General features: G+C 42.7%; 1 protein-coding gene across 1 annotated transcript in view; it reads left to right on the forward strand.

Annotated features, from left to right (window-relative positions):
- The window catches only part of LOC132384452 (electroneutral sodium bicarbonate exchanger 1-like), a 194,204-nt gene that overhangs the window by 57,603 nt on the left and 114,761 nt on the right, over window positions 1-21,840 (forward strand). The window contains exon 2 of the mRNA XM_059955605.1: window positions 4,998-5,082. Within this exon, the coding sequence (XP_059811588.1) occupies window positions 4,998-5,082 (85 nt within the window). The remainder of the gene's footprint in view (window positions 1-4,997; window positions 5,083-21,840) is intronic.

Genomic DNA, 21,840 nt, shown 5'->3' on the forward strand with positions numbered 1-21,840 from the left:
CTGAGTGGAGTGAAGTGGTTCAGTGTGTTGGATTTGAGGAGTGGATATTACCAGATCCCGATGAGTGAGGCGGATAAGGAGAAGATGGCATTTATATGCCCTCTGGGATTTTACCAGTTCAAAAGGATGCCCCAGGGCATATCAGGGGCCCCTGCCACCTTCCAGAGGGTCATGGAGAAGACTGTGGGGGATATGAACCTGCTTGAAGTGCTGGTATATTTGGACAACCTGATAGTATTTAGATCCACCTTGGAAGAACACGGAGCGAGGCTACTGAAGGTGCTCAACCGGCTGAAGGATGAAGGGTTAAAACTTTCCCTGGACAAGTGCCAGTGTTGCCAGACGTCTGTTAGCTATGCTGGACATATAATCTCGCGGAATGGAGTAGCTACAGACCCAACTAAGATCGAAGTGGTGACCACCTGGCCAAGGCTCCAGACTGTGAGCGCTCTGTGCTCGTTCTTGGGGTTCTGTGGATACAACCGGAGATTCATGAAGGGCTATGCCAAGGTGAACCATCCCTTGAACCAGCTTCTGCATGGCTACCCTCCTCTGGGACAGAAAGGGGAAGGGAGGAGAGGACAGGAGGCTGGAGAATATTTGAACCCATCTGAGCCCTTCGGACAGAGATGGGATGACCAATATGAAGCGGCTTTTCAGTCATTGAAGGAGATGCTGACTCAGGCACCGGTGCTGGCTTTTGTGGACCACCGATTGCCCTATGTGCTACACACCGATGCCAGTCGGGAGGGGTTAGGGGCTGTCTTGTATCAGGATCAGGGCACCGGGCTGAGGCCAGTAGCATTTGTCAGCTAGAGTTTGTCACCCTCAGAGAGGAACTATCCCACCGACAAGTTGGAGTTTCTGGCATTGAAATGGGCGGTGGTGGATAAGCTGAGTGACTATCTCTACGGGGCCAAGTTTGAGGTGCAGACAGACAATAACCCACTTACCTACATCCTGACCTTGGTGAAACTGGACGCCACCGGTCACCGGTGGTTGGCCGCCCTGTCTGCATATGATTTTAGCCTGAAGTACTGGCTGGGGAGCCAGAATGTCGATGCAGACGCTCTGTCCCGACGGAGGCATGAGGACCTGGAGGGGGACAAGGAGTGGTAGAGCGTTCCTGCATCTGGGGTGAAGGCCATGTGTCAATTTGCTATCACCATGCAGGCCGAGGAAAAGGAGAGGCCAGATCGTGCAGTGGACCCATTGGGGCATCTGATGACACCCTACCCCTACCTAGTTTACTGTGACCTGACTGCTCTGAAGACCATGCAGCTGCCAGAGTTGAGTCCTGGGGAAGTGGCAGCTGCTCAGTGAGATGACCCTGGCATTGGCACTATTTGGGACGCAGTGGGGAGGGGGGACATGGCCCGGGTGGAGAAGACACAACATGGCTCAGTGTCTCTGTTACTGAGAGAGTGGCCTCAGTTGAGATTGAAGAACCAAATGTTATACCAGGTAATGTCACCCCCGGACCGACCTTGGTGTTGGCAGCTGGTCCTGCCTGAGAAGTGTCGGAAGGTTGTGATGAAGTCACTACATGATGACTGTAGACACTTGGGGGTGGAGAAGACCTATGGGTTGCTCAAAGACCAGTTTTATTGACCCCGAATGAGGTCGGAGGTCGTCGAGTACTGCAAGTCCTGCATATGTTGCATACGCCGGAAGACGCTGCCTGTGCAGGCTGCTCCTTTGTCGCACTTGCAGAGTGTGGGGCCTTCGGATCTGGTGTGTATGGATTTCCTAGCCATAGAACCCGATACCAGCAACATGGTGACTGTCATAGTCATCACGGACCATTACACCAGGTATACTCAAGCGTTCCCCATTAAAGATCAGAGGGAGATTACAGTGGCAAAAGTGCTATGGGAGAAGTATTTTGTGCATTATGGCCTTCCCCAGCAGATACATAGTGACCAGGGATGGAATTTTGAGAGTAAGCTCATCTATGAGTTACTGGATATGCTGGGAATTGAGAAATCGAAGACCATGCCCTATCATCTGCAGGGTGACCCCCAGCTGGAGAGGTTTAATCTGACCCTGCTAGACATGCTTGGGACTCTGGAGATCAGCAAGAAGAGTCGATGGAGTCAGCACATTGGACATCTGGTTCACTGTTACAGTTGTACACGCAATGACGCTACGGGGTACTCACCCTATTATCTGATGTTCGGGCGCGAGGCAAGGTTGCCTATTGACCTCTGTTTCAGGACTGCCATGGGTGAAGTATCGCTGAAGCCTTACTTGAGCACGTGGCTGATATGAAGAAAGAGCTGCAAAGAGCTTATGAGTTGGCTGGGGAGGCGGCCGCCAAGCAGAATCGGGGAAGTAAGAAGAGTTATGACCAGAAAGTGAAGTTCTCCCAACTCCTGCTGGGAGACCGAGTCCTCATAATGAATTTGGGGTAGCCTGGGAAGCACAAGCTGGCTGATCGCTGGGTGGCCACGCCCTATGTGGTGGAAAGTCAGTTGCCCAACTTACTGGTTTTCCGAGTGTGGCCCGACGATGGGAAGGGGCCTGTCAAGATTCCTCCATCGGAATCATCTGTTGCCTCTGGGGCAAGATGTACAGGTAGAGCAGGAGCCTGAGGTGCCAGCTGCACCTAGTACCAAGACTTCATATCCACGCAGGGTGGAGGAAGAGCCCACACCGGGAGAGACTGGCCCGGGCCCAGCCTCTGTGAGGGATACTGACTCAGAGGATGATGACTCAAACGATTGGTGCATGCTGCCGTTCGCTGATGCCCCCGTGATGGAGAGGGAGTCTCCTGGCCCTTACCTCACTGGGTTAGATGGGGTAAGGGGGGCTAGTGATGGGCCGTCGGGAGTACTGCAGGGCATTGGAGAAGAGGATGTGGGGCCCGAGCAAGAGATAGAGGGTTCCGAGGTGCAGAGGGTCTTGGGTGACCACTCGCGAGAGGATTCACCTCATAGTTTCCATGAATCTTCTGTAGTGTCCGAGGTGGAGGAGCTGGAATGGGGAGTGCGCAGGTCTCAGAAGTAGGCACCCCCTAGGTAGGTTGGCTTATGTAGTACCTGGGGAACAAGGTGTGGTCTCCACTGTTTTGGGGAGTTATGTCACTGCTTTCTGCACTTGGGTTGGGGTTTGTGTTTTGCAGGAAGGGTTGGCAAATTATCTGAGCGTCATGAGGGCATGACTAAATTTGGGGGGAGAATGTAGGGCTCTCAGTACCATCAACTGTGGTGTTAACTGTTCAGGCTAACAAAATGGCTTCTCTGTATTGTTATAATGAAATGGCTTGTTAATGAAATGTAATGCTGTAATGGGTTTCTGTATCTTGAATGTTTGGGTTATAACTGCAGATAAGGGGTGAACTAACCAATGGAGAATTGTTATGCCATCTTGTATGTGTGAGGTGAGCGGGAGTCTACGGTCTTTTTCGGGAGGCAAGCGAGGAGGACGGACGTGTGAGGAGCGGACAGCGGTTCCAGGGCAGTGGATACTGGATGTCGACGGTTCGGACGGTAGCCGAAGGCTTGGAAGGTCATTGTGGATGGAACTGGAGGCATAAGCTCCAACGTATTAAAATATTATGCGCACAAACTGATAAACTTACTGACTTGGCGCCTTTAGGTTATCGGTTTCTACTAACCCATCACTAAGAAATAACTATAAAGTTGAAATTATTTACTCGCCTTTGGTGTATTGTCTGATATTTGTGCTGTGAGAGTGTATGGGGGGGGGGAATTTACACCGTATTTACACCAAAGTATTGCACTATTGGTGGGGCGACTGCAGTTCACCGTAGGCGAACGATGGTAAATTGGGGGCATGGATGATACACTAATAATACTAAAGGCTGTATGTTTAAATTTTTCAATTAAATATCCTTGTACAAATATCAATAGAAGTGATTGCTTGTCATTTTCAACTGGCCTCTCATGGTGAAATTGGCAGCCTGTGTTCTTAAGAGTCAATGATACTGCCAGGAGGCTGCAGGTAAGTTTGTCTATCTTTCTCCCACCTGCACCCTACACTCAGACTTTACCACTAGCTCTTCTTTACTGTTTGTTGATTTCTACAGTAACTCATGGTTCTCTATTTCTAAATCTAAATCACACTCTGACCTGCATAATACAAATGTTAAGAATTCATCAATTGTGTTATATTCAGGCTACAGTGCCCCAGCAACTGCCCCCCCCCCCAATTCTACCCTAGCCTAATTATGGGACAATTTATAATGAACCTACCAACTGGCATGTCTTGAGACTGAGAGGAAACCAGAGCACCTGGAGAAAAACCCCACGCATTCCATGGGGAGGATGTATGTGCGCCTTACAAGTGATGTCAGAATTGAACTCTGACTTCAGATGCCACAAGCTGCAATAGTGTCGTGCTAACCGCTATTCTACCGTGGCATGCTAATATTTAATTTGCCTTATGGAAATGTGTGTTAGAGCTACCTGTGTTCATTTCATCAATGGTTCTTGGATCTAGTAAGATTTATCTTGTGGCCTTGAAGTCTGGGCTAGAATAGAATCTGGTACATGGGTAAAAAAGCAATTACTAGTCACTGCAGGACTTGATATTCAAGGATAAATAAAAATGTATATCCAAAAGCTTACATAGGCAGGGAATTGTTGCATTTTTAAAAATAGTGAAATGCAAAAAGAAAACAATTGCTAGAATTGTATAGAATGGTCGTGTTCCAAAATGGCTGCATGTTTTAAAGCTGATTTCAAGAAATTGTATAGTAATCAACCATGAAGGAAACGGCATTTATCACTTTTCAAGTAGTGTTAACTAAGTCAGGCCCATTGATTGTAGGTGACCTGTATGATATCTAACCTATTTTCTGGACAAAATTTTAATCAATTGTATCCACCACTCCATCTGAATTGCTAGTTTTTTCAGTAATTCAGACTGGTGGGTTGTGAAAGAACATGTGTGAAGGATGGCTGTTGCATTGAGTAGTACACAGCACCTTGAATGTATCAGTAACATTGAGACTCTGCATCTTTTGTTTCCAGCAGAGGCATGATGAAGAAGCTGTGGTGGACCAAGGTGGAACAAGTTCAATTCTCAACATTCATTATGAAAAAGAGGAGCTAGAAGGTATATTTGTGCATGCATTATACTTTACAAGTCTGAGAAATATGTTTGGAAATGTTTCCTGATTGCACACCAAACCTGTCTAAGTAATTTAATATCTGGATCAGAAGACATTCAAACCCATTAGCAGATTAATATGATCTGCTGTGCAGACTTGTTCTGATATATTTTACTGTATACTACTGTGCTTGATTGTCCAAGTAATTTTGGGCTATGAAAGATGTTTTATGTACTAGAGTTGTTAGAGCTATCATATCTCAGCTATGTCCACAATATAAAGGTAAATGGCACCAGAAGAATAGCTCCTATTGCTGAATGTTTTTTGATGGCGGACTGTCCTGTTGCTCTTAATATTAGGCTTAAAGGATATCCAAATCTTCCAGTCAATGGCAAAAGGCCAGTGTTCACGGCTGGTTTTATAAAAGACTGTCCACAAAGAGTAAGTAGTATGGACTTCTCCTGATGAGGTTTGCAATTAGATGCCATCTGTAAAGGATCTATGGCGTCCTGAAATGATGACTTCATTGAGTTGTCTTAACAGATTGACATTTTTTTTTAGATCTTGGATCAGGAAGTGAAAGAGACAAATTTTAATCTTTTCAATGTTTTACAGAAAGATTGGAAAATGCCTATCAGATTAAAGTAAAGCCTGAAATCTGAAGCTTTTGAGTTGTATTAAGACCAAGGAATTCACATCTATCATTTTAATGGAATGACTAAACAAAATTTGCTGCATCAAAATTTGAGAAATTGTTCAGCAGCAGTTGTGCTTGTAGGATGTTAAACAGCTGCATCTTAGTTAGGTCATTTTCAATGTTTTCAATACTTTTTGCACCCAGAGTACTGCATAACATTGAAATCCATGTCAAATCACTGATTCTGTGTGCTTACACCCACAAAGATGAACAGGAACCATGCTGTGACTTCAGCTTCTGGATTTCTGTTTTTGAACTGCGTAGGTGCAGATATGGCAGAAGCTGCTGTCAGTGACTATGAATCCTGATAGTTATGCTTGTAGTTTCTGTGCAAATTCCAGACTGTTATTACTGTAGTCAAAATAAACTCTTCTGAATTCCAATGTAAATTTTTTGATAAATCAGAAATCATGCTGGCTGTAAATCAAATAAGGATGCAGTGTCTTTAAGGAAGAGTAAAACTGCAGTTTGTCAAGCTTGCATGTGGTGTTTCCAATTAAATATATCGTTTTGGTAATTGGGTATATGATTTTTTTGTTGATTGGATGAAGGAATTGGGGTATTTAGTTCTCTATTTCAGTTTCGCTAAATCCATCAAGCAATACCTGGTCATCTAAGAATGGGTTGTGGGGGGAAGGGTGGAACACAGTAAGCTTGTTTTTACAGTTGAACTTTCTTGAATCATCATGTTTGTGCTGGATAAAGCCCATCTCTGGGTATTTACAAGGTTGTTGTATCTGCTTCCCTGATTGCAGTGTTGAGATTTCCACCATAAATGTGGTCTGAATTTTCAATTGCAGATTTTTGGTTATGATCATTTACTCACAAGTTTGAGTATTTATGCCAGGCGTGGGCTTTGAAGTTTGACTATCTGTTTTGTATTGCCATGGAAATGGATGATATTCTTCTATTGACCAGACAAAATGACACAAGTTGTATTCTAAGAATTTTGTATTTCCATCAACACAGTATTAAATGAGGCTCCAGGAATTTAATATCTTATTGAAGAAAGCAGTCTAGTAAAGATATAGAATTCTAACTGGAAGCATGTTCTGAAGATGAATTAATACTTTTAAAAAAAGTTGCATTTTCTGTTTTTAATTGTATTGGTTCTAGAAACATTCCCCAGGATAAACAGTATCTGTGGAAAGAAGAGTTAAAGTTTTAGGTCAAAAATCCCTTTTCTCCCCCCCCCCCCAACTAGGAAAGAGAAAAATCATAGTCATAAGTTGTAGAAAAGGTGAGGTGAGAGCATGTACAAGACAAAAGAACAATATCTGATAGAGGGATAAGATGAAAGATCATCTTATTGATGGGTTAATGGGAGCACTTGGTGTGAAATTTTGAACAAGGGTACATTAAATCTATAAAATGAGGGCAGTCAGTGAGAACGTAAAGATCGTGAAATGTAGAGCTTTTGGATATGCCCAACGGATTATTCTGAGCTATTGCAGATGGACTGATACAGACAAAGAATGCTTCAGGCAATTGAGTTTAAAATTCAATGCATCCAGATGGAAGATGAGGTGCTATTTCTTCAGCTTGTGTTGGGCCTTGTTATAATGAAGCAGGAAGCTGTAGACCTATAGGTAGGAGTGTGATAGGAAACACTGGATTGCTGAACTGCCCATATTAACCTGTTGGCTGGATGATCTAACATACAGCACATCTCCTTGGCAACATTGGTCTTGTCAACTATGTTCTATCCACCCTCTCTGCAATTTAAAACCAACTTGTTTTCTTTCTTAGCACTGACAAAGGGTCTTCAACCTGAAGCTTTAACTCTTTCTCTTTGAACAAATGTTGCCTGAAGTTTCCAGCATTTTCTGCTTATTTCAGATTTCCAGTATCTCAGTTTTTGATTTTAACATTAACTGCTATTTGTTTTAATATACTGAAAGAGCTAATGCATGATTAGAAATGCCAATGTGTCCAGAAAGCAGTGTGTTCTGGACAGTGGGTGGCAGTCCCTTATGAAATCAGGAAGCTGATCCAGCTCTTCTGTGAAAACAAAAAATTGCAGCTCATTAAGCCTAATTGATCTTTTTGTGCCAGATATATGACTAATGCACTGCACCTGAGCTATTTTTAGCCTCCATAACAGCTTCCTATTCCTGTCTCTCTCAGACGAACTGTTTTCTGGTTTGCATGATCTTGCAGTTCACAGAATAGTGTGTAGATGTGCAATAAAGGACCAGGATAAGTAATTATAACGTGAAGATAAGTAACCATAAAACATTGAGATCGATATTTGTAAATGTTAGCTTGAGAGATGCAATCACTGCTTTTCAGTGAAGTGTTAACATATATTTTATATTGTTATGAACCCCGTAACTGGGTGTCTTACCAGCAAAAATAGGAGTAGCCGTTGAAGTCTGATGATACTATTTTTAACAGTATTTATTAGTAAAAATACACAAAAATAATATCAATGCAAATATACAGATAAAATATGTTATCAATGCTAAACCTGAAAGTGCGGGTATAATAATAATCAATAAGAAATAAGCTCTATCGTTGTCTAGGGGATAATGAATTGTCCAATGGAAATATAAGAGAGGGAGAGGGAGAGAGAGAGAGAGAGAGAGAGACTTGCCGACTTTCCTTGTTATGATCTTGATCCGTATCCGTACTTTAGCTAGACTGTTCCGTGGAGGACTTGTCACCCAGGCAAGGATGGACACACACACAAGCCCCCACCGGTCTCATAACGTTTCTCCTGGTGTGCCTGAGGGGTGTTCCCCAGACCCTACTTTTATCCTCACTCACGGGATCTCAGGTGTCAATCAGGTTGGGATGATGCAATCCCTCAACCAGACCACTCTGGCTGCCCCCTGAGGGGTTTCAATGAATAGTACAGTACTCAATACACAATTCCTTCTCCAAGAGACAATAGCAGTAATCAGTGGTTCCGTTTCGCTTTCGTTAGGAGACATTCCACTTTTTGTGTATTCCTGCGTTGTCAATAACAACTGCTTTCCTGTTATCCTGCGTCTCTCTCTCTCTCATTACTGACATGATGTGTATCTCTCTCATTTCCTGGGTATCAGACCCAAAATAATAGCGATCTTGCGATTCTCAAAAAGGAGGGGGCGACTTTGCACCCTTCGGCCCATCAGAGTTGCTCCACATTTGTAACAATATCATTATATACTCTTAATAAGGTTGAGCACTGAATGGCTTTAGTATGGCTGCTTGGAGCAATGGTGTGCAAGGTGAGTCAGTAGTTTTTAAATTCATGTCTTGGCTGTTTGGAGTTTTTGTTCCTAAATAGAAGCAGGATGTCATTGGTGCAAGTGTATGGAAAGGTATTACAATTAATTGTCATTGTCCTCCAATTTCATGTTCTTTTCTCATCATTGATGCTTCTTTGTGCCCTTCACTTCCTGCCTTGCAAGTTCAAAGTAAATTTCTTATCAAAGTACGTGTTCTCACATACAACCCTGAGATTCATTTTTTTTTGCAGGCATGCACATTAAATCCAAGAAACACAATAGAATCAATGAAAGACCATACCCAACAGGATGGACAATCAACCAATGTGCAAAGACAGCAAACTGCAAATACAAAAGGGAAAAATGGGCTTTTTATATAATTAAACATTTAATTAATAAAATTCATAGAGATTTTCTCTGGAAAAAGGTGGTGCTTATTTTTACATGCAGATTTTTATAAAATCATTCTGCATGCCATAATAGTGGTCATTATAACACTACTACAGCACCAGCTACTTGATTTCAATTCCGCCACTGTTTGTAAGGTTTTATATCCTCCCTGTGACCATGTTGGATTTCCTCTGGGTGCTCCAGTTTCCTTGCTTTACAAAGACATATGTTAATTGTAAGTTAATTGGGTAGCATGGACTTATTGGGCTGGAAGGGCTGTTACTGTGCTGTATCACTAAATAAAATTTAAAAAAAATAATTTAAAAAATTAGTCTTCAACATAAAGCATAGTGAATTGGTCAAGGTAGACTGTTTATCTACTGGTTATTGTATGAAAATTCTATTGGAAAAATCAAGACTGCATCAGCAGTGATACACGTCTGACTGAGGTGAATGATAGCAGTAGATTTAAAGAAGAGATTTAAAGTTGGATAGGTATATGGACTGGAAAGGAATGGAGGATAATGGGCTGAGTGCAGGTCGGTGCGACTAGGTGAGAGTAAGCGTTTGGCACGGACTAGAAGGGCCGAGATGGCCTGTTTCTGTGCTGTAATTGTTTTATGGTTATAAAAGCCATGGAGTATTTTTGAGAAAAAGATATAATCCTGATGATTGAGACAGTTTTGTGAAGCAGCGACAACTGACTAAAAATTGAGGGACAATAATGAGAGTAATTTAGTAAATCTATATACTACTAAAATTCTCATGCCCTGTCTGTTTCTGTTTGTGACCTTCAATTAGCGCAAATGGTGCAATTACAGTGGCACTATTTTTGGCTAAATCAACTTAAAATGCACTAACTTACAGAATGCAGGCAAAGTTCAGGGTTATATATTTGTATAAAATTGTTCACTTGCCAAAGTCACCAGCCCTGCTTTCACCCAAGAGCTGATCTGCCATCATGGAAATTGGGATGTGGCACCAAGATGCATGCACACAGCCAGCCTCAGCAGCGACACCAACCGGAGCAAAAGGGCAGGGCAGCTCTATTTTGAAGAGTCAGATTCTGCTAATCACCATCAGAATGTGCAGGATTGGAACAGATCTAACTGCTACCCATCAATAAGAGATAATTAAATCTTATTGTAATGACATACTTCGAGACACCCATCAAACTCTTTGCTGCAGTCAAAGGACAGTGGTGACTATATCACGTCCATTTAGGAGAGCGCCAACCACATCATTAAGAATAATCAGCATCCTGGAGGCTTTGGCGTTACTGCTTCATATCTTCATTATGATCTTCATTAATAGCATTAGGGTAAAAAAAAAAATGGTCAGCCTAATTATGCTGCATGGAAAGAGAAGGGGGACATTATGGTTGAGATGATGCCAAACGTCATCGGGAAGTGGCAAGGAGAGAGAGAGAACAAGAATCTGATGAGGCCAGGGCCACACGACTCTAGGATCAAAGAGCCAGGACAAAAAAGATGAGAGAAGAAGAGACAGAGGAGGAGAGGCATGCACATCACTAAAATGACAACAACTGGCGCAGCAGGAGGAGAGAGGAAGAGACAAAGGAGCTGAGAAATGCATGTCTCCAGGATCAGAGACAAAGAACAAACAGCAGAAGAGATGAAGAGACGGCGGATGAAAGGACTGAACATCTCCAGAATGACAACGAGAGGCACAAGGGTGGCAGATCAACCAGAAATTATGCCATCAAAAGTGTCCTTCATTAAATGAGGAGGAGCTATATTTGCCTTGCTACGCGTCGTTCTTCTTTAATAAACTGAGGTTTTCTTCTTCAATTTCCAAAGCAAAGTGATACCAATAGCATTCAGGAAAATTTAATGTTCATTCTGGTCACATCAGAATGCACTACCCTTCTCTCAAAGGGTTCCCCAGTGGGTCACCACATTGTCTAGTTAGAAAGCTAAAACTTCTGAACTAGAAAAAAAGAAAGGTAGCCCTGTAAAGACAATGGCAAAGTTCAAAGTACATTTATTATCAAAGTATGTATACTGTATACAACCTTGAGATTTGGCTCCTTGCAGACAGCCACTAAACAAGAAACACAATAGAACCCATTTTCTTAAAAAAAAAGACTGTCGAAGACCTAAGGTGCAGGGGAAAAAGAAACAAATCATGCAAACAATAAAAGTAAACAAATAACATTCTGAACTGAAGTTCACAAAAGTGAGTAACAGCCATAAAGCCAGTCAGCACTGCAGCCAATTCAGGAGCCCATTTGTTGCAAGCCATAGCCTCACAGATGAATAAACTTCGAGCAGAACACCAGCCCATCACTCTCCTCTGGCCCTGATTCCTTGATCTTTTCAATCTGGCCCGGAACTTAAATTGACCAAACCTTAGGTTGTTCCTTGCTCTTGAACCAAGGCCCTGCCACTTCAGTATGCTATACAGCCTGGGCCCTGCAGGCTTGATTCAACCTGACCTTTCCAATCTGGCCTGGCACTTAAATCTGTCAAACATTGCCTTATTCCTTGCTGTCGAGTCTGGGCCTTGACTCTGTTGCTTCAAATTGCCTCCAAGTCTGCGCCAGCAATGTCCAAATTTTAGCTCATTTCCTCCTCTTGGGCCCAGACCTGGTCAAAGTTGTACAGTAAAATAAAGAATTGGTCGAGGCATTAAACAATTATTTTTTCATCTTGTTATTTTAGCCTTTTTATTGTGGGGTTGGAGTACTGAAGTAAGTCTTGCTGAAGGCTTCAGTGAAACTCTGAAATTTTGTTTGCAGTGTTGATCTCTGTACCTCAAGCACATTGGATTCTGGTTAATTGGTCTATCAGTTAATCAGGGCAGCTGCTTATTTGGGATGGCTCTTAAAGATCAAAAACTAATTGAGAAAATAGCTGGGAACTGCTGAGGCAGGTGGAACCTGTGCAGGGTGTCGGTCCACTTGTATCAGGAAGGTCCAACTGGGCAAGGGTTGGCCAAGTGCGTGCTTGTGTTTCTGGTTCTGGTGTAGGTTAGCAGCGAGGCTGAGCAAGCTGCTGAACGGCTGCCTCCGGCAAGGCAGCTATGGAGAAATGGATGGTTGTGAAGGGAGAATTAAAGGGAACGAGGAGATAGTGAGGGGACGGATGAATGAAAACTGAGACAAAGGGAGTAAAAGAATAAGAAATGTTAGTGGAGAGAGCTCTGAAAGTGAGGAAGATGAACAAGTTCAGAGAAAAGGTATAATGAGAAGGCTCAAGGAAACATGAAGAAAATTAATCCGTTTGTACTAACAATAACACTGGCAAATAAGATAGGGGGAAATAGTATTTGCAAAAGTCCTTAATGATAGCAACCTATTAGTAAGATGTGTGAATAAGGAACAGCTTGAGAAAGTACTCAAATTAAGACAGATAGGAAAATGTAAGGTGGAATACACAGGGAGGGTGGGAGTATGAAATGGTGATGGATGTAAAGGAGTGATCACAGAGGTAACAATGAGTATAAATATGGAGGAGTTAAAGAGGAATATCAAAGGAGGAAAAGTAATGAATGTTCAAAGGCGGAAAACAACAAAGGAGGGATTGAAAAAGGAAAGTGAAACAGTATTGATTGAATTTGAAGAAGAAAGAGTGCCAGGGAAGGTGTTCCTGGGTTTCATGAGTTACCCAGTAAGAGTGTATATGCCAAAGCCATTGAGGTGCTATAAATTGTCAAAGGATTGGACACATAGCTGAAAACTGTAATAGGCAGAGGAGATGTGCTAGATGTGGGAGTGATCATGAGTATGGAAAGTGTGGACCAGGAGTGCAACCAAAATGCTGCAATTGTGGAGGAGCTCGTAATGTGGCATATAGTGGGTGTGAGGTTATGAGACAGGAGAATAAAATTCAAGAAATAAGAGTGAAAAGAAAGGTTACTTATGCAGAAGCTGTAAGAATGTCAAGAGAATAGAATAATGCTCCTAATGAACAGGGAGCAAGAGGGATGCGAGAGATGCAACAAAGAACAAATGACAGGATTTATGTAGACAAAAAGGCTCTAGTAAAATTCGTTGCAGGAGTGATTAATAGTACGGCTGAGGTAAAGTTAAAAAGTGAAAAAATTCAGCTGGTTGTCAAAGCAGCAATGAGCCACTTAGGGTTAGTAGGATTGACATGGGAAGAAGTGAGGGAGAACCTCACTAATCAGTCAAACCAGGAAGTGTCATGGGTTGGTTAATACTAATTATGATTGTTTTGCAATGGAATGCAAGGAGCTTACTGGCCAATAGCCAGGAATTCCAGCAGTTTATTAAAGAAATGGTTGTAAAACTGGATGTAGTGTGTATTCAGGAGACTTGGTTGAAACCAACTTTAGACTTTGTGGTATATGGATATACAATGATAAGGAAAGATAGAAATCTAGGGGGAGGAGGGGGTTGTGCTATATTAATCTAACAAGGTATACCATATAGGGTACTGGAAAAAGGAGATGATCAGGAATACATAGTGGGGGAAGTGTGGGGGAGAGGGGAGGGTGTGGTTATAATTAACTACTATAATCCATGTAAAAGGTTGGATTTGGATAGCCTACTAAGGATACAAGGACAAAACAGAAATAAAGTGGTGTGCAGATTTCAATGCTCACAGCACAATATGGGGGGATTTGTTTACAGATTCAAATGGAAAGGTAATTGAAGATTTAATGGAAGAAAAGGATTTGGTGTGTACGAATGATGGTAGAGGAACAAGGATAAACATAACGAACTGAGTCAGTATTAGATATTGCGTCAGTGTCAAATACCTTGGCTGGAGTTAGTAACTGGGGCGTTTGGACTGCTTCAACAGTAGGCAGTGATCACTACCCAGTTTCATGTTCAGTGGGTGAAAGAGTTGAAGTAAGAGCAGGTGGTGGAATCCCAAAGTGGGTGTTTGGAAAAGCAGATTGGGGTAAGTTCCAAAAGTTGAGTGAAGAAGCATTGACAAGGATTGACATTTCTGAAAATATAGATGAATTAAACAGTCAGGTGACTTCAGCAATTATGGCAGCAGAAGGATCTATACCCAGGAATAAAAATAGGATGAATAGAAAACTGGTTCCATGGTGGACAGGAATGATGTCAGGCTGTATTTTTTTTAAAAAAAAAACAGAAATAGAGCATTCAGACTAGTTAAAAGAACCCATAATATGCTGCATTTGATTCAATATAAGAAGGCACAGGCAGTGGTGAGAAGAACTATACGTCAAGCTAACAGGGCAAGTTGGAGGAGTTTTTGCAACAAAATAGGAAGAACAACGCCTGTGAGAGAGGTATGGGGAATGATTAAGAGGTGGGAGGAGATAGAAGGGAATGGGAATATCCAGTAGTGATATCTGAGGAGGAAACAGCAGTCTCCAGCAGGGATAAGGCTGAGATCATGGCCACATTGTTTGTAAAGATATATAGTTCAGAAAATTTGTCTGAAGAATGGAGAAGGAGAAGGGAAAGAACAATGAGTAACACCCAGGTGTGTTAAACAGGAGAGAAGAAACTGATGATATGATTGATGAACAGTTTACATTGGCAGAGATGGTGAGAGCAATAACGAGATCGAGACCAACCTCCCCAGGGACAGATCTGATATGCGATGTTATGATTTTTTTTTAAAGTCTAGGAGAAGGAGTGCTCTTGAAGTTACTGTATCTTTACAACAGAGTGTGGGAGGAGGGAAGATTGCCAAGTGCATGGAAAGAAGCAGTAGTAATTCCAGTAAGGAAACCTGGCAAGGATCCGTCAAAACCTACTAGCTACAGGCCAATAGCACTAACATCAAATATATGCAAGATAATGGAAAGGATGATAACAGAAAGGTTATCGTATGAGTTTGAGAAGAGGGGAATGCTGGCAAGTTATCAGAGTGGTTTTAGGAACGGAAGGAATTCCATGGACTCTGTGATAAGGTTAGAGACTGAAATAAGAAAGGCTCAGGCAAATAAAGAGTCAGTAGTTGCAGTATTTTTGATGTAGAAAAAGCCTATGACATGATGTGGAAGGAAGGATTGTTAATTAAACTGCACAAGATGGGGGTTGGTGGGAGAGTTCTTAATTGGATAAAAGAATTTTTGTTTGGTAGGAAAATTCAACTTTGAATTGGGTCAGAATTATCAAATCAGTACATAGTAGGAAATGGCGCACCTCAAGGTAGTGTGATCAGCCTATTACTTCATCATTATGATCAATGATGTCTTCACAAAGGTACCAGTGGATATAGGTAGGTCACTGTTTGCAAATGATAGGGCCTTGTGGAAAAGTGATGGGAACATGGAGCATATAATCAGGAAGCTACAAGGAGCAATTGATGAAGTGGTGGAGTGGGGTTATGATTGGGGATGTGGATTTTCAGTAGAAAAAAACTCAAACTGTATGTTTCACCAGGAAAAGAATTGAGGTAGGGAAGAAGTTAAGGATGTATGGGATAGAATTAGAAAGGGTTGGATCATTTAAATTTCTGGGAGTTATATTTGATTCATGATTAACATGGACAGACCATATCAGGAAAATTGAGGAGAAATGTAAAAAAGTAATAAATGTGATGAGGTGTTTGACTGGTAAGGAATGGGGAGCAAGTTGTTCAGCGTTGAAGAGAATGTATGTGGCTTTAGTAAGATCTGTGTTGGATTATGGAAGTGTAGCATATGGATCAGCAGCTAGGTATCTTGTAAGGAAACTTGATGTGATTCAGGCTCAGGCTTTGAGAATGTGCAGTGGGGCTTTCTGAACATAACCAGTATCAGCCCTACAGGTAGAAATGGGAATAATGCCTTTGGAACTAAGAAGAATGCAATTGATGGCAAACTACTGGGCTAATTTGGAGGGGCACAATGACTCTCACTCTGCAAAAGGAGTGTTGCTGGAGTGCTGGGAGAATGGGAGGTTTCAGAGGGATAACTTTAGTCAGGTAGGGAATGATATTGCTAAAGAATGTGGAGTGTTTGATCGAAGGATAAGTTCTTCAGTAGTTTATCTGGTTGTAGCTCCATGGAAGATTGTATGGCCTGACATAGACTGGCATTTGTTAGAGGTAAAAAGGAAAGGAAAATATAAAACTGATTTGGTAAGTGCATTTAACTGTCATGTGATGGAAAAGTATAATGGTTATACTCAGATTTATACGGATGGTGCTAAGGAACCTGAAACAGGAGTGACAGGGTTTGGGGTGGCTATTCCAGCAAAAGAAATTGGAATCAGCAGAAGAACATCTAATAAGTTAGGAGTGTATACAGTGGAGATGTTGGCAGTGTCGGTTGCGTTGCAATGGGTGGAGAAAGCTAGACAAGTCAAAGTGTTATGCTCAGATTCATCCTCAGTTCTAACAAGTTTAAGGTCTTTTCATTCAAACAGCTGAAAATGTGTACTTTATGAAGTCCTTCAGTCAGTCACGAGTTGCAAATCAGGGAGGTCAGGTTAAATTTCTATTGGTTCTAGCTCATGTAGGGGTGGAAGGGGAATGAGAGGGTGGATGAGTTGGCAAAGAGTGTGTTAAAGAAAGAAAATATAGAAATGCACATTAGTATCAGCAAAACAGAGGCTAAGTGTGTAATCTGGGAAAGAATCATCCAAATGTGGCAAGAAAGATGGGACAGAGAGGGGAAAAGGAGGCATTTATATCAAATACAAAAGAGTGTTACAAGTACTAGGGTAGGCAGTGGATACAGAAGAGAAGAAACTGTGTGGACTAGGTTAAGGCTGGGGCATTGTGCACTAAACCAAACATTGAAAATGATAGGGAAACACCAGAAAGGTTTGTGTGAGGAATGTCAGGAAGAGGAGTCAGTAGAACATGTAATTCTGGGATACAGAGATGATGAGAATTAATCTAAGGGAATTGGGGGTGCAGGAATTCACATTTTAAGCTGAGTGTCAACCACTGTTAAACAAGAAGGAAGGAAGGAGAAAATAGCTGGGGTTCCATTTGTTTATTTGGGACACTATGTTGCTTAATTGGGACAGGAGATTGTTGCCAAACAGTTTCTAACTAGTGTCAGTCAAGTCTGCTTGTGTGGTCGTTAGACACTACACTGTGCTTGGAATGAATAGCTTTTAAATAGCATCAGTTGCATGTGTTTTTATTTGAAAAAGCAGTGACTTGTTTCACTTTTAAACAACAAGACAATTCAGAGCTGTCTTGCTCACTGGTTGCAACCATTCTGGAGATGCTGGAAATGGCCAGGAATGAAAACAAGACAATTTCACTACTTCAATAAATTAGGAATTGCAAAGAATTTGAAGATAATGATGACCATAATGAGTGTTACAATGAAAATGAAGATTTGGAGGATGCAATCATTGAAAGCATTGTACGACAGCAGTCCACTATCTACACTGACTGTCTGCTGATTGTATTCATTTACAGTCAGTCAAAAGAACACAGCAGTGCATTGGTTATCTGTCGCATCAGATAATAACATTAAGACCTGTGCAGGAGAGTTTTTAAGGTGGAAAAGCCGTTGCACTGGTATAGTTCCAGTTCCATTCTCTTGACCTTGAAAGTCCAGGTCCAGTAGTGTTAACTGGGGTCTTCCTTGGTTGCAGTGGATAACCATGACTACTCCTGTACCTAGTCAGTGTTACAGTACCACCTTAGCTGTTAAATCTCACTGTTGATTTCATCCACCCAGTCCGCTAGAGCTGACTTCTCATTCTAGGACAGGCATATCCCTCTTTTACTGTGGTATAAGGCCCGCTGGCTACCCACACCTGGTTTAGCCCACCTATCAAAGCAGTGTACCGGGGTGTTGCTATTATTGCATGCAAACAGCTACTTGGAGCCACAGGTGAGAGCTGAGTGTTTGGTGTGGACCAAAGGTAAGTGAGCTGCCCCATAATGGACACAAAGAGCCCCTTCACCAGAAGAGCTACCCTTCCATGAACACCCCATACATGGCAGTGTACACTGGATGAATTCCTCCATCGATAACTATTGTGAACTAATAGTTTTGTAGAACTGTAGTAGCACTGGTAGTGTTCTAATTTGTTCTGTACTTCACTTAAATACATGTTGCTCGGTTAAATGGTAGTTTGTCCTTTTTATGCTTTTTTACCCATTTCTATGAAACTCAGGACAGCCGCTTAATTGGGCCAAGATGTACAGGTCCTGATGTGTTCCAATTAACTGGAATCCACTGTATTTCCCTTGAATCAGTATGAAATATATTCATGAGATTAATTACTTGAATGAGGGGTTTGTCCTGAGGACTTTCCTGAAGCAGGGAGCATAGAATTACCCACTGAGTTCCTCCAGCATTTTCTATGTGTTGATAAAATTGTTTTGTGCTCTTTGGCACTTGGAAGAATGAGAATTGATCTTGTTGAAACAATGATTGTCAGGATAAATGAAAGTAGGTTGTTTCCTTTACTTAGAGCCCAGAACCAGAGATATAGGATCAGTATAAGGAGTTAACTATGAAAGAGTGAGTAGACGAGAAATTCACGTAGGGTATTCTAAGTCTTTTACCCAAGATATTTTGTTTCAGCTTGTTCCTACCCCACTGAACTTGTGTCTGCATATCTTGACTCTGTTTTATCCCCCCCAGTTCAGTCCCTTCCCACTACATCCGTGACACCTCACACGCTCTTGATCTTTTCAAAGATTTCAGGTTCCCTGGCCCCCATCATCTCATTTTTACAGTGTATGTCCAGTCCTTATACACCTCCGTCCCCCATCAGGAAGGCCCCAAAGCTCTCCGTTTCTTTCTGGATACCAGACCCAACCGGTTCCCCTCCTCCACCTAGTGAAACTTGTCAAGGTATATGGGGAGAGGGCAGGAACGGAGTACTGATTGTGGATGATCAGCCATGATCACAGTGAATGGCGGTGTTGGCTCGAAGGGCTGCATCTGTTGTCCTCACTCTAAATAATTTCCCCTTTGGGTCCTCCCACTTACTTCAAACAAAAGGGGCATTCGTGTGGGCCTCAGCTAGGCCTGCCTGTTTGTCAGCTATGTGGAACAGTCTATGTTGCAAGACTGCACCAGTGACCGTACCACACTTTTCCTACCCTACATCGATGACTGAATTGGGACTGCTTCCTACACCTGTGCTGAACTCATTGATTTCATCCACTTTGCCTCCAACTTCTACCCGGCCCTCAAATTCATCTGGACTATTTCACACACTTCCCTTTCTTGATCTCACTGTCTCTATCTCCGGAAATAGTTTATCCACCGATGTCTATTATAAACCAACGGACTCTCACAACTGCCTGGATTATACTTTGTCCCAGCCAGCTACTTGTGAAAGTGCCATCCCCTTCTCTCAATTCCTCTGTCTCTGCCACATCTCACAGGATGAGGCTTTTCATTCCAGATTGAAGAAGATCTCCTCCTTTCTCAAAGAAAGAGGCTTCCCTTCCTCCACCATCAACGCTGCCCTCAACCACATCTCTTCCATTTCATGCATGTCTGCTCTTGCCCCATCCTCCCACCATGCTACCAGGGATAGGGTTCCTCTTGTCCTCACCTACCACCCCACCAGCCTTTGCATCCAGCACATATTTCTTAACAACTTTTACCACCTCCAACAAGATCCCACCACCAAACACATCTTTCCCTCTCCGTACCCCCCTCTGCTTTCCACAGGGATCGCTCCTTACGTGACTCTCTTGTTCATTCGCCCCCTCCCCACTGATCTCCCTCCTGGCACTTATCCTTGCAAGTGGAGCAAGTGCTTCACCTGCCCCAACACCTCCTCCCTTGTGACCACTCAGAGCCCCAAATAGTCCTTCCAGGTGAGGTGACACTTCACCTGTGAGTCTGTTGGGGTCATGGACTGTGTTCAGTGCTCCCAGTATTGTCTATCGGTGAAATCCAACATTATTGGGAGACTGCTTTGCCGACCATCTACACTCCATCCACCAGAACAAGCGGCATCTTCCAGTGGCCACCTATTTTAAGTCCACTTCCCATTCCCATTCCCATTCCAATATGTGTATCCATGGCCTCCTCCACTATCAGGATAAGGCCACACTTGGGTTGGAGGTTCAACACCTTGTATTCCATTTGGGTAGCCTCCAACCTGATGGCATGAACATCGATTTCTCACCCTTCCAGTAATGCCTTCACCCCCCCCCCCCCACCCCATTACTATTTCTTGTCCCCCTCTCATGTTGTCTCCTTGCCCACCCATCGCTTCCCTCTGGTGCTCCTTTCTCCTCTTTCTTCTTTCTTCCATGGCCTTCTGTCTCTTTCACCAATTAACTTCTTTGCTCTTTGCTTCATCCCTCCCCCTCCAAGTTTCACCTATCACCTGGTGTTTCTCTCATCTCTACCCCCACCTTTCAAATCTTCCCCTTGGCTTTTTTTCTCCAATTCTGCCGAAGAGTTTTGGCTCGAAATGTCAACTGTACTTTTTTCCATAGATGCTGCCTGGCCTGCTGAGTTCCACCAGCATTTTGTGTGTATTGTTCTCAAGATATTTGTTTGGTTGATGATGAAACATATTAACATCTGCCTGGCTTTTTAGAGTGACTTTGATCCACTCTAATTTGTCTACTGGCACAATAGGTCCACAGCAGATGCTATTTAATTGGTTCTTCACTCAACTCTGGAACATCTGGACATCAGGTTACTTTTCATTGACTACAGCTCTGCATTGAATACCATCATCCAGTCAGAACTAATCAATGAGCTTCAAGACATTGGCCTCAATACCTGCTTGTGCAACTGGATCCTCTATTTCCTCAGTTGCAGTTCAGATTGGCAACAACATCTCCACAATCTCCATCAGCACCGGTGCAGCACAAAGATATGTGCTTAGCCCCCTGCTCTACTCACTTTTCACTTATGACTGAGGCTAAACACAGCTCCATTGTCATTTTCAAGTTTGCTAATGACACCACTGTCTTAGGCTGAATCAAAGGTGGTGACAAATCAGCATGTAGACTGAAAATCTGGCTGAGTGGTACCACAATAATAACATCTCACTCAACATCAGCAAGACCAAGGAGCTGATTATTGACTTCTGGAGGAGGAAACCAGAGGTCCATGAGACAGACCTCTTTGAAGGATCTAAGGTGGAGAGGGTCAGCAACTTTAAAATCTACTCTGTTATTTCAGAGGACCTGTCCTGGGCCCAATGAAGAAAGCATGGCAATACCTCTACTTTAGGAGTTTGTGAAGATTTGACATAACTTCTAAAACTTTGACAATCTTCTATAGATATGTGGTGGAGAGTATATTCAATGGCTGCATCACAGCCTGGTATGGAAACACAGAAGTCCTTTTTGTGGAATTTTCCGTTCAAGTAGTGGCTATGGCCCACATCCACTATGGGTAAAGCCCTCCTCACTATTGAGCATGTCTACAGTATTGTCACAGGAAAGCAGCATTCATCATCAGGGACCTACGCCACCCAGATCATGCTCTCTTCTTGCTGCTGCCATCAGGAAGGTGGTGCAGTAGCTTTAGGACTCGTGCCACCAGGATCAGGAACAGTATTCCCCCTCAACCATCAGGCTCTTGAACCAAAGGGGATAACTTCA

Source organism: Hypanus sabinus, chromosome X1 (genome assembly GCF_030144855.1).
Source record: "Hypanus sabinus isolate sHypSab1 chromosome X1, sHypSab1.hap1, whole genome shotgun sequence".
Lineage (NCBI taxonomy): Eukaryota > Metazoa > Chordata > Chondrichthyes > Myliobatiformes > Dasyatidae > Hypanus > Hypanus sabinus.